At 36.6% G+C, this 12,738-nt stretch overlaps 1 protein-coding gene across 3 annotated transcripts in view; it reads left to right on the forward strand.

Moving 5' to 3' along the window:
• Positions 1-12,738, forward strand: part of Rock1 (Rho associated coiled-coil containing protein kinase 1) — a 102,221-nt gene that overhangs the window by 13,321 nt on the left and 76,162 nt on the right. For all 3 annotated transcript variants that reach the window (XR_009589896.1, XM_021661565.2, XM_060377682.1), the window contains exon 2: positions 11,698-11,779. Coding sequence is in view for 2 of the 3 variants with exons in the window: in XM_021661565.2 (XP_021517240.2) it covers positions 11,698-11,779 (82 nt within the window). In the remaining variant the exon portion in view is untranslated. The remainder of the gene's footprint in view (positions 1-11,697; positions 11,780-12,738) is intronic.

Raw genomic sequence — 12,738 nt, forward strand, 5'->3', positions numbered from 1 at the left:
AGAATGCAATAAATAAAGCAATTTTGAATGAAATGAAAATAAAATGTAGGTATGTATAAAAACTTCAGTGGCAAGGAGATATACAAAGATGTAGGGAAAAGATCTTAACAAATGTTTATTGAAAGGGTTGTGAAACTAAGTCCTGTGATATTTTATCTTAGAAACTGTAATCACAAATTTGACTAGACAAGGGACTGGTGAGATGGGTCATTGGGTAAAAGAAAAGTCTGATGACTGGAGTTTGATCCCCAGAATCCATGGTGGAGAGAACTGACTCCCGTATATTGTCCTCTGACCTCCAAGTATATGCCACACTACATATACATGAACACACACGCTAATGGAAAATTAAAACCATTTTTAAAAGATATGATGAGATGATGAATAAACGTGAGATCTTTGTCTGAACTTGAAGTATGTTATGAGGTTAAGATAATTGTCTACTGAGAACTGTGAGCTGCCTGTGGAAGCAGCAGGAGAGAATCTAATGGAAGAGTCTAGTAGCCGTGCCTGCACATTTTAGACAGGTAGCTGTCTTGTCTGCACAATTACCTTGAAAGCCTCATGTACCTGGAATGTGAATATGAGTGTTGTCTCCAGTGCATTAACTCAGTGCAAAGTGCACCCATTGGAAGAGTTTTGAACTCCTGTGAGGACATCATGGAACTAGAGTTCCAGTAAAGCTATTTTATAGATAGAAATGTTTCAGGGAGACACAACGTTGGGTGTGGACATAGCCAATAACCATCTTGATTTAGGTAACTTGAGGAGTCTATTATGGGTATTGGCAAACAGAATTGGAGGAGTTTGCTGAGGATCAGCTACTCAGTTTGTGTTCTGGGTTTCCACATGGTTGACATTAGGCTGCCACTGCTGTGAACTGGAAGAACAAACAAGCAAAGATTGAAAGGTGGATGTTTGCAGATAATCCATTAGGGGTAATTTTGCTGTCTTACAGAACTTGTCTTCTGTATTGTAGACATGGGAAATCTGCCATCACTAGCCTTTGACCACTCTGTGGATGAGTTTTCTGTTATATTGAGTGATGATTTTCCTTGCTGTGGTTTGTTGACATCATTTGTTTCTCTGATACAAATGATGTGTGGATCATGAATGTTATTGTTGAAGAGATATTGTGTACATTATTCATTGTGCAGATTCAAATTCAGGATGATCATGACTTCCTAGGAAGATGCCTTGTGATTAATACTAGCGTGGTCAGTCCTCCAGTTTATCTTGGGCAAGACAAATAGACCTTTAAACACTTACATATCTCTCTCTCACTCACACACAAACTGCCTACTAAAATATGAATTTGTAGTGTCTGGGAAGTTAAGTGTTGATAGACAATACGAGTAAGCTATGAAGTGTGAAGCATGGTGTTCTGAAGAGTAATGGTGAATAGTTATGGGGTAGCGATTAATGACACCATCATGCATACCATTCAATTTTAAATAATAGTAACATGTTACCAAGTTTAGGTAAAATAAGATTGGGAGTACCTTAGTTTGCTTTCTTTTGCTGTGATAAAACACTATGACCAAAAGTAGCTTGAAAAGGAAAGGGTTTATTTCAGCTAGCGTTTATAGTCTGTCATTGAGGGAAGTCAAAACAGAAAGGAACTCAAGGCAGGAACTTGCAGACAGAACTAAAGCAGAGATCATGGAGGGACTCTGCTTACTGGCTTGCTCTCTAGACTCCTTTTGGTTTTTCAAGACAGAGTTTCTCTGTGTAGCCTTAGCTTGTCCTGCATTCACTTTGTAGACCAGGCTGGCCTTGAACTCACAGAGATCTGCCTGCTTCTGCCTCCCCATGTGCTAGGATTACAGGTGTGTGCCACTGTGCCTGGCTAGACTCATTTTTAGATTCCTTCCTTCCTCCCTCCCTCTCTCTCTCCCTGTCTCTTTCTCTCCCTCCCTCCCTCTCCACTCCCTCTTTCTTTGTTTCTTTTTTTTTTTTTTTTTTTTTTCCGGTTTTGGTTTTTTTGAGACAAGAGTTTCTGAGTTTAGTCTCAGCAGTCCTGGACTCACTTTGTGGACGAGGCTTGTCTCAAACTCACAGAGATCTGCCTGCCTCTGCCTCCCAGAATGCTGGGATTACTAGATATATTTCTTATAGCTGCTCCCAGGACTACCTGCTCCAGGGTGGCACTGCCCACAGTGGACTGGGCCTTCTGACATCAATCATTAATCAAGAAGATGCCTTACAGACAGGACAGGGGAGGGGAAATGGGGGCAGTGAGAGCAATACTTATCTGTGGGTATAACGATAAATACTTAAAATAGTTAGGAATTATGGTTATTTAGTGAAGCAGAGGTTGTAGGTTCTCCTCCCAAGATCCATGACTTCACTAGCCCCAAGTAGTTGACCAGGTTTCCAGTGCCAGGCAAGGTTTTCTTGTTGCACATGCCTCAAGTCCAATTAGAGAACTGTTGATTCAAGTAGGTTTCCTAGTAAGGGGAACAGGAACTATTTCTGACATGAACTCAACGACTGGCCCACAGAGGAGGACATGGCAGCCAGTCCTGAAGATACCTGATAAGCTAGGGTCAAATGGAAGGGGAGGAGGACCTCCCCTAGCAGTGGACTTGGAAAGGGTCAGGGAGGAGATGAGGGAGGGAGGGTGGGATGGGAGGGAATGAGGAAGGGGGCTACGGCTGGGATACAAAGTAAATAACCTGTGATTAACATAAAAAAAATAAAAATTAATAAAAAGAAAACTTGATTATCACCAGCTGGTTTATAGCCGTCACATCTGGGTAGGACTATTTGTTACTTCTCTTCTTTGGAATCTTTTGTAGTGCCTTCTTATAACGGTAGTCCTCGGGGATGAGGCTTTTGTGTCAGAACAAGCCAAGATCCATTGTGTCTTGTGCCTGACTTACATGGTATCTTCAGCAGTGGGGACCTTTAGTCCCTGGGAGACAGTCAGAGGCAACAGCAGTAGTTTATGTTTGGGGAGTCTCTTAGACAACTCTGATAACAAAAGAGGGCTTCTCATCCCTGCTACTGGAGTTTTTGTTAGGTAATCTATAGCTCTTGTGAGAAGCCTTACCACTCCAGATAGGATTTTTTTTTTTTTTTAACTATGTGTGTATATATAGACTTACATGCATTATGTGTAATTTTAGGTATATAGATAATATGATTCCTTATGACTTTTTTCCTTTACTGTTTTAATGTCTTTACTGTTACTTTACCCCTTCCTCTTTTTTCTGTATTTATCTCCCCTCTCCCTAATTAAAGTTCCTTCTTTCCCATTTCCTCCTTCAAATAACCTGGGTTTTGTTTGTTTGTTTGTTTGTTTGTTTTGTTTTGTTTTTTGTTTTTTGTTTTCCTTCCCAAGACAGGGTTTCTTTATGTAGCTTTGGCTGTTCTGAAACTTGCTCAGTAGACCTGGCTGGCCTTGAACTCAAGAGTGCTTCTGCCCACCTGGCTTCAAATCACCTTTTAAAAATCTTGTAACCCCGATGTTTGGAAGGGCAGAGTAAATCTTAATTAAAATTGGTGTATTGGTTTTGTTTTTTCTTTCTCTGGGTCATACTTTTTGTGATGTCTAAGATGTCTCCACTCAGCTATAGATCTTAAAGAGTTTACCCTGTTTTTCCCTTAAAGGTTTAATTTAACATTTAAATCAGTGAGTTAATATAAATTGTGAAGTTTAAGTTGAAGTTCATTTTTCTTGTGGTTGTATCATTGATCCGGAATTCATTGAATTGTTTATCTGCAAATTTATTTGGCTATCCTTTATTGGTCTTTTCTGGTGTTTCCTGCACTCCGTCTATTTTACAGCTTTGTCCTCTATGAATAGTATAGGGTCTTGATTATTATGACTGTTTAATGAGTCTCAAACTTGGCTAAAGTGGTTTCAAAATTATATTGAAATTTTATAGTTTTTGTTTTTTTTTTCAGGACAGGGTTTCTCTGTGTAGCCCTGGATAGCCTAGAACCTGCTCTGTAGACCAGGCTGGGTTTTTCTGGCCTTTCTATATTAACTTTAAAATGTGACCATAACTCTGAAAACATTTGTTATATTTTATAGGAATTGCATCAGATCTGTATTCCTATTTTGGAAGTACTGAAGTCTGTTTCCTCTTTGATCTGTGAACACTGTATTTATCTTCTCATTTATTTATTTAAAATTTTATTCTGTTGGTGTTTTGCAGTTTTTAGAATAAACCCTGTATAAGTTTTGTTAGTTTTTAATTTTTAAAAATTATTTTTTAAATACCAAAGTACTCCCTTCTTGTAAAGCAGATGTATAATAAATGGCATTGCAGTTTCATTTTCAAATAGTCATTGTTAATGTTTAGAAATGCAGTTATTCTGAATGCAGTTATTTGGAAATGCACTAATTCTGAGCGTTCTTTGGGGTCACCTGTAAATGTGGATAGCTTAATTCTTTTTCATTCTGTATGCTGTTTATTCCCTTTATTACCATATTGAACTGGCTACAAGTTTCAAAATAGTGCTGACAGAAATGTCTTACTCTTGCTATTTGAGGGAATGAATTTGTATGAACATAGGTTTTTAAAGTATGCTTTATCCAGTTGGAAAATTCATCTTTATAGTTTTCTGAATTTCTTTTGAGTATTAGATTCTTTCAAATGCATTATCTGTATCTATTAATATAACAATGTGATTTTTTTTTCTCTATCTCTGTAAAAACTTTTTGAAACAAGTGGTGGCACATGCCTTTAATCCCAACACTTGGAAGGCAGAGACTGGTGGATGTCTCTGTGAGTTTGAGTCTAGCCTGGTATACAGAGTGAATTCCTGGACAACCAGGGCTACCCAGAAAAATACCTATTTTGAAAAACTGAAACAAACAAACAAAAAATGTTTGTTTGTTTTGTTTTGAGACAAGTCTCATGTTTTGAATTTTAAAAAATGATTTCTCCAGAGAATTCAGTGAAACCTTTAAAGAATTAACACCAATTTTTCACAACCTCTATATAGCCTTGAATTAAAAAAAAAAAAAAATTCAACTGTCTGTAACTCCAGATCACGGGATTCATCATTCTTACACAGGTATAGATGCAGGCAAATCACCAATGCACATAATAAAATATAGTAATCATTAAAAATGAACAAACAAGCTAGGTGATTGTGGCACATGTCTTTAATCCTAGCACTTGGGAGGTGGAGGCAGGTGGAGCTCTCTGAGTTTGAGCCCAGCCTGGTCTACAGAGCAGGTTCTAGGCTATCCAGGGCTACACAGAGAAACCCTGTCCTGAAAAAAAACAAAAACAATTTAATATATATATGTGTGTGTGTGTGTGTGTGTGTGTGTGCGTGCCTGAGTGTATGTTTATGTGCAGCATGTATGTGCTGAGGCCAGAAGATGGTGTTGTATTCCTTGGAACTGGTCACAAGTTGGTGTGACCAGCATATGGTTTTAAATTCAAGACCGCTGCAAGAACAGCAATTGCTCTTGATGACTGGGCCATCTCTCCAGACCTTGATCTGAATTCTCTTCAAGGGAGCTGAGGCTACTAGCCTGAGACCTCTGATCTACTGCTCCATTTCCCAAATGCCAGGATTAGGCTGTTCATAATGTTGAGTTTTAGAGGTTTACATTTTTTAAAACATATTTCTAAATTTTGTTTTTATATGTGTGTGGGTGTGCCATGTCTCAGCATGTGTGTGGAGGTTATAGGACAACTTTTGATAATTATTTTTCTCCTTCCATCATGCGGGTCATTGGGATTGAACTCAGGTTGTCAATCTGGATATTAAGTGCTTTTATGCACTGAGCCATCTGGCCAGGCCCTGTAGTTTCCTTGTTAAATACCTTGTAAGTCTTGGAACAAGCTCTACTTGGTTGGTTTATCATTCTTTTTATATGTTGTTGATCTACATTTGTTAATACTTCATAGCCATATTCACAAAAGGTACTGATTTGTAGTTTTCTACTTCATCTGGTTGATATGAGGTTATTATTGACTATCCAAAATGAGCTAAAAGTACTCTTCTTTCTGTTTTCTAGAAGAGGCTATGTAAAATTGGTGTCAATTTTGTGAAGGTTCATAGAATTCTGGAGACAGCATCAAGCCCCCAAGAGCCCTCTTTTCTTTTCTTTTCTGTAGGAGTTAATACTAATTAATATATTCATAGTTACTTGCTTAGTTTGTCTTTTTTTTTTTTTTAAGAATTGTTGACTTTATCAACATTGCCACATTTGTTTCTATTTATTATTATCATCATCATTATTATTTCTGTGTCACATTACTTGCATTTTCAAGCTCTTTTGTAATTTGATTTCTGGTACTAATACTTGATGTTTTCTGTTTTCCTCTAATGAGCTGGCTAGGTTGTTAGTTTGGTTGTTTTGTTTCTGTCAGAGAACCAGCTCTCTGTCTTAGTGAGTTTCCTCTGTGAATAATTTTACTAATATTTTTTTCTCTATGACTTCTCTGGTTTGCTTTAGTTTTTTTAAGATTTATTTATTTATTATATGTACAATGTATGTACATATATGTACAATATATGTACAATATCCCTGCACATCAGAAGAAGACACCAGATCTCATTATAGATAGTTATGAGCCACCATGGGGTTGCTGGGAATTGAACTCAGGACCTTTAGGAAGAACAGCTTGTGTTCTTAACCTCTGAGTCATCTCTCCAGCCCATGCTTTAGGTTTACTTAGCTCTTTGTTTAGTTGTTTGCTTTTTTTTGTTTTTGTTTTGGTTTGTTTTGGTTTTGTTTTTTGAGAAAGGAATTAGATTGTTGATTGAAAATCATTACTGTGGGTTTTGTTTGTTTGTTTTCGAGATAGGGTTTCTCTGTAGCCTCAGCTGTCCTGCCTGGATCTTGCTCTGTAGACCAGGCTGGCCTCAAACTCCCATCCACATCTTCCTGCCTCTGCCTCCCAAGTGCTGGGATTAAAGGCATACACCACCACCGCCTGGCTTTGTGCACTTAATTTACCTAAATTAAGGCATGTTTTCCTGTGCCTATGTCTATGTGTAGGTTTTAAAATAAAATATTAGCCATTTATTACAGCATATTAACTTTGGAAATCAATTAGGTTTTCTCCATTTTCCAGAGTACTGTGTTATCTTTGTTTTGTTTTGTGTTTTGAGACAAGCTCATTTCTCTTCCAAGTATGCCATGCTGACTTTGAACTTGCTTTGTAGATGAAGATGATCTTGAACTCTGATCCTTTCTCTCCAGGCTTGAGCCATTGTGCCAGTCTTTTTCAGTGCTGGGAGCCAAGCCTAGAGCTTCCTGCACACCAGACAATCACTCTACCAGCTGAGCTACACCCCTAGCCCTGTTTTATCTATGGCCACAATGCCTTTTTGTTAGTGATTATTGTATTCATATAAAGTTTGTCTGTAGCTATTTAGATGAAAAAATTTCTTTTTTAATTTTAGATGTACAAACACCAAAAACACACAAAAGTGTCACAGAAAAGAAAACTACCTTTTAGTCTCTGAACTTGTTTTATGCTGTCATATTTTTTAACCTCTCAGCTAGGTTTGCCTTGTGAAAATTTAAGGCCCAGTAGGTTTTTTCTTTGTTTTATTTGTTTTTAAACATGCTTTTTTGCCTCGACCAGCAGGTGATTTTCTAAGTGCTGTCATATACATGACTGCTTTTGAGTACACAGATACCCCCAAACAGTCTTACTGGGCCTAGATCGTTTATTATTGTGTTGTATCAGAAGTCTCTCATCTGTTCTTAATTTCTTGTCTCAGTTCTCAGTGGAGCTTGTAGTAGACTTCCATTTAGCAAAATTTCATGAGTAGCACCTGCTGCCTACCTGTCTGCATTCTCCATGTGTGAAACAGATGAGGCCTTTGGTCCCTTAGTTAGCTCTCATATAGATAGGAACAGACAGACATAAACAGTATACTTTTCCTTGGGTTCAAGGTATGTGGGAATGGTATTTATTCTGTTAGTTGCCGGAGCCTAAGATAGGAACAGACAGACATAAACAGTATACTTTTCCTTGGGTTCAAGGTATGTGGGAATGGTATTTATTCTGTTAGTTGCCGGAGCCTAAAGGCTGTCCTTGCCCAGGGATGGGTAGGAAAAGCAAGTAATGTAAAGCTCCTCCCCATTGTTTTTAATGTGAATTCTCATTTGCCTATAAGCCGTAGTTTTACATAATTCCTACAAAATCACTTCAACCACTGTCCAGTTAGAGTGAGTGAGTGAGTGTGTGTGTTACGGCTTGTTGATAATATTTATGGGGAGAGGGGACTTTAGAGCTCCTCAGTTTGCCAACTTAAAAGCAATCTAAAGCACAGCATATGCTGAGCTAGGGCATAGTAAAGAGTGCCTGTAGTCCAGCATTTGTAATGATGAGACAATGGGGTCAAGGCCATTTGGCCTAGGCAGTACTTTGAAAAGTGAAGCGGTCTAATAAATGTATAAATATAAAACAACGTTTTTATTTTTTTCTGAAATGTATATAGTTGACTGTCATTAAGTCATTCAAACATGTACAACTGCTTACAGTGCCTTTTAATTCCAAAGATTTGGCTTCATTCTACTTGGCCTGTGTGTTGCATTTTACTTGCTCATAAGTTCCTTGTAGGTGTTTCTTCAGTTTTCCAAGGGTTTTCTATCTTTATTCCTCTGTTTCCCATTGTATGTTTTTACCTTGTTTACCTCTTAGATACCGTTGTTTCCCAGGATTTTATTTTTCACTCCTTTTCATTCTTTATTTACTTCTGTGGGATAACTATTTGTTTTCAGGAGCTGTGTGTACCCTCCTGACTTCAAAACATGACTCAAAAGTTTAAAAAAAAAATTTCTTTTAGAAGTGAAACTCAAATTGTCGGCTGCTATATTGTTATCAATAACTTAAGCTCATTGGGGACCTTAAATTTAGTATGTCCAAAACATCTTTTCCTGTTTTTAAGCCACCCTTCTTATAGGTGGCTACAAGATACAGTATAAACATTCTTAAATACATGTAATCATTCTCAGTTCATCCTGCCCCTTGTTTTTTTTTTTTTTTTTTTTTTTTACATTTTTTTTAATGCATATTTTTTTTTTTTCAATGCAGTTTATTCAGGAACCTTGAACAATCATCTGACCCTGGGGAAAGCCAGCCCACAGCTTAAATAGCCTCTGGGTAGCCAACCCAGGCGTGCCACGTGGGCAATGCAGATAGGTCCACATACATGGAAGCAAGCCAGATCCTCAGCCTTAGCCAAATGTGGAATTGTTCGTGACAGAAAGCACTCACCATTGCATCCTGCCCCTTGTTAGTAATTCATAAAATTCTTTTGCTTCTTGTCTCCACTCAGCTTTAATGTTTAGTCCAGTCTTTTATCTAGTTGTGCCTGTAGTTTCCAATATCCTCCTAAATCCTCCTTTTCAACCTGTCTTTTAGTTCTAATTCATCATCTTATTTTATTGCCAGACTACTAAATTAAAGATGTCATATACCACTCTCTTCCTTCCTTCTAAACTCTTGTTTCCAAATGGGTATTGGAAGATAAAACATCCAAATTCCTAGTTGGTAAATCATACTTTAATGTCCCCTAACCCATTTTTTACAATTTTACCTCCTGCATGTCTTTTTTACCCTTTCTAGTCAGGAGCACTCTCTTTTAACTCCTCGCTTTTCTTCCTTGCTTTACCCTGTCTTTATCTTACTCCTGCTAGGTTTTATCTTTATGTTTCAGCTCTCATATTTCCCTTTTTTAAAGCCCTCAAAATTAGACAGTCCTTTCTGTTTATGTAGATCCTACTTAAAATAGTTGATAGGTATTTTATATTTACTTTTTGACTGCCGTCTGAAGTCTGAGAGGCAATTTTTTTTAACAGAAGACTTGATTTATAAATGATTATAATACGACCTTTTAAAAAAATGCAGAATTCATCTGGGCGGTTGGGGCACATACCTGTAATCCCAGCACTCAGGGAGGTAGAGGCAGGTGGATCTCTGTGAGTTGGAGGCCAGCATGATCTACACAGTGAGTCCAGGACAGCAGGGGCTACAGAGAGAAACCCTGTCTCAAAACAAAGACAAAAACAAAACAATCAAAAGAAAAAGAAAAGAAATAAATGAATGCAGAATTCATCATCATTTTTAATTTTTTAAATTTACTTCTACTTATGTGTATATGTACCGTGTGTGTAGCCAGAGACCAGAAGAAGGTATCAGGACCCCTGGAGTGACATACCTGATATAGGTGCTGGGAATCAAACTCGGGTCTTCTGGAAGAGAGCAAATGCTCTTAACCACTGAGCTATCTCTGCAACCAGGATTTCTTGCCCTAATTTATGACTGAATATTCACATTGCTTGTATTGTACAGCTTTTCTACTATATCAAAGTGGAAGCCTGAACCCCTCTTTTTGACTCTAGTGTCTTAATTTACCTTAACCTTAGTTGGCGTATGCTTTGATTACACTAGAATATGTTTCTGTTAATTTTATTTCTTTACTTAAAACACCTTGAGTTATGCCTGTGGGTGGTACTGAAAAATATAGATCATCCTGTCTTATTATAGAGCTAAAAATTTGATGTTAGGTCCAAACATCTCGTGAGCTAGTGAAAGTGGCCAGATTTTCAGTAATAAGTACATCACCAAGCTCAGAGAAGATGTAACAAAAGGCAGATGGAAATCCTGCATACGGGAATTTAACATCATGATCTGAATTTACTCTTAAGATTTTTATAACCACATAACTAAAATGTATAATTTGTTATTCCTAGCAATAAGGAGACAAAATACAAATATAATAAAAATGGCAATATTCAGGATTTTATATGCTTAACCTAGTCTCACTAATCTGATACAAGTTCTAGCTACTAATTCTCATTTTACTGACAAGAAAACAGGCTCAAAAAGGTTATGTGATTTATCTTAGTAGCATGTAAGTACAAGTGTGTTTTTCTTTGGAGTGTAATTATTCGATTTTCTTTTAAGCTTAAAAATATTGTGACATATCTGGAATTCATCACTTTATTAAGATGATCCAAAATAATTGTTCTCTACATCTCTTATCGTACATTAACCGCATCGACAAAAAGAGCAACTGTTTGTGATGAAGACATTTTAGGATTACCTGACCATGCCTTCTACTGTAACATATAGCAAGATATAGTCTCAGTACAAGCTTTCTCTTGGTTGCTACATCTTCACATTGCCCAGCACTTGCTTATGTATTTAAATGTCTAGTCTTGAAAAGCAAAAAACCTTCTATTCGTCTTCTCCTGTTTGTTGTCTTAGAAGGTGCTTTAAAGAGAAAAAGTGAGGCCTGTGAACACTTAATATGTTTTTATAATTAAATATGTATACACCTTGCATATTTATGTATGATTTAGTTTAAATTTTATGCTTCATTAAATGTTATGTAGCTATTACTCTGTAAAACATTTATAGTCACAAATATAAGTTTATGCTGAACACCTGGGAATGAAGATAAATTTAAAAGTAAGGGTAAGTGGAATGTAAAATTTCATGTCTTTGTAAAGAGAGAATATGAATCATAATCACATGAAGTCAGTCTGGTGATTTTCCTGCTCCACTGACAGGAAGATTTAGAAAGTATAAAAAAAAATGTGTATATAAAATTAAAAAAAAATAGAACTTTTTCCCTCCTTATTACTTATATAACCTTGTAAAGGGTGTTGAATTAACACAAGCTAAATTGAAGAGAGGATATAAATATTCAAACCAGAAAATATTCTGTTGTGCTAACTCTTCCTGTTTGTTTCTTTAGGATGGATTGGATGCTTTGGTTTATGATTTGGATTTTCCTGCCTTAAGAAAAAATAAAAATATTGACAACTTTCTAAGCAGATGTAAGTACTTTCTTTAGAGTTACTGTGCATGTAACTATGTATCAGATGATTCAAGCCTCCTTTCCCCTTCTGTTACATTCTTACTATCTTATCAATGAACTCTATGTAATATTAATACAAAGGCTGACACTAACTGCTGCCCTAAGGAGACACCTTGAGAATGAAATTGTAGAAGCTAGTTTAGGTGCTTAGAAAAAGTGTACAAAGTAATCTGTGGAAAATGGAATGAAGAAGTAAATAGCCAAAATAAATATATATTTTAAAATGCATGCATGTGCATATTCAAATTTTAATACTATATTTTTTTGATCTCTACTTTGTTTACAAAAGAATTAGTTATTACAGTTGGAAACCCAAAGGTAAAAATTGATTATCTATGACAACCCATCATAAAATGAAAGGATTTTCTCTATGACAGCTGTTTTATTTGTGCTTACAGATGCTCTTTTCTAAAAGTTTATTTTAGATTTTGAAATTACTTAAAAATATGATTAAGTTAGCCGGGCAGTGGTGGCGCATTTCTTTAATCCCAGCACTCGAGAGCAGGGGCAGGGCAGATCTCTGAGTTTGAGGCCAGCCCGGTCTATAGAGTGAGTTCCAGGACAGCCAAGGCTACACAGAGAAACCCTGTCTCGAGAAACCTAAAAAAAAAGATTAAGTTAAAATAGTTTGCAATTTAAAAGCTTAGCAATAAGAAGTAGATTATAAAGTCCTTCCCATCCCATTTATTTTTGTACCTAAGCCTTCATGTGGTCATATAAAGTAGTTGTGTTTTTTTTTCTCTGTTGTAATTTCTTTTTATTATTCTACATAGAGTTTTATTTAACTATTTTGTAATTTGTCAGATTTTTCTTCAAAATCAGTTTTAATTTTATCTTGGGAGTTTATCACCAAATTCTGATTTGGGAATCATTTTTTCCCTTGACGGTGAAAATTCAACCCAGGACTTGGCACATTCA

Source organism: Meriones unguiculatus, chromosome 2 (genome assembly GCF_030254825.1).
Source record: "Meriones unguiculatus strain TT.TT164.6M chromosome 2, Bangor_MerUng_6.1, whole genome shotgun sequence".
Lineage (NCBI taxonomy): Eukaryota > Metazoa > Chordata > Mammalia > Rodentia > Muridae > Meriones > Meriones unguiculatus.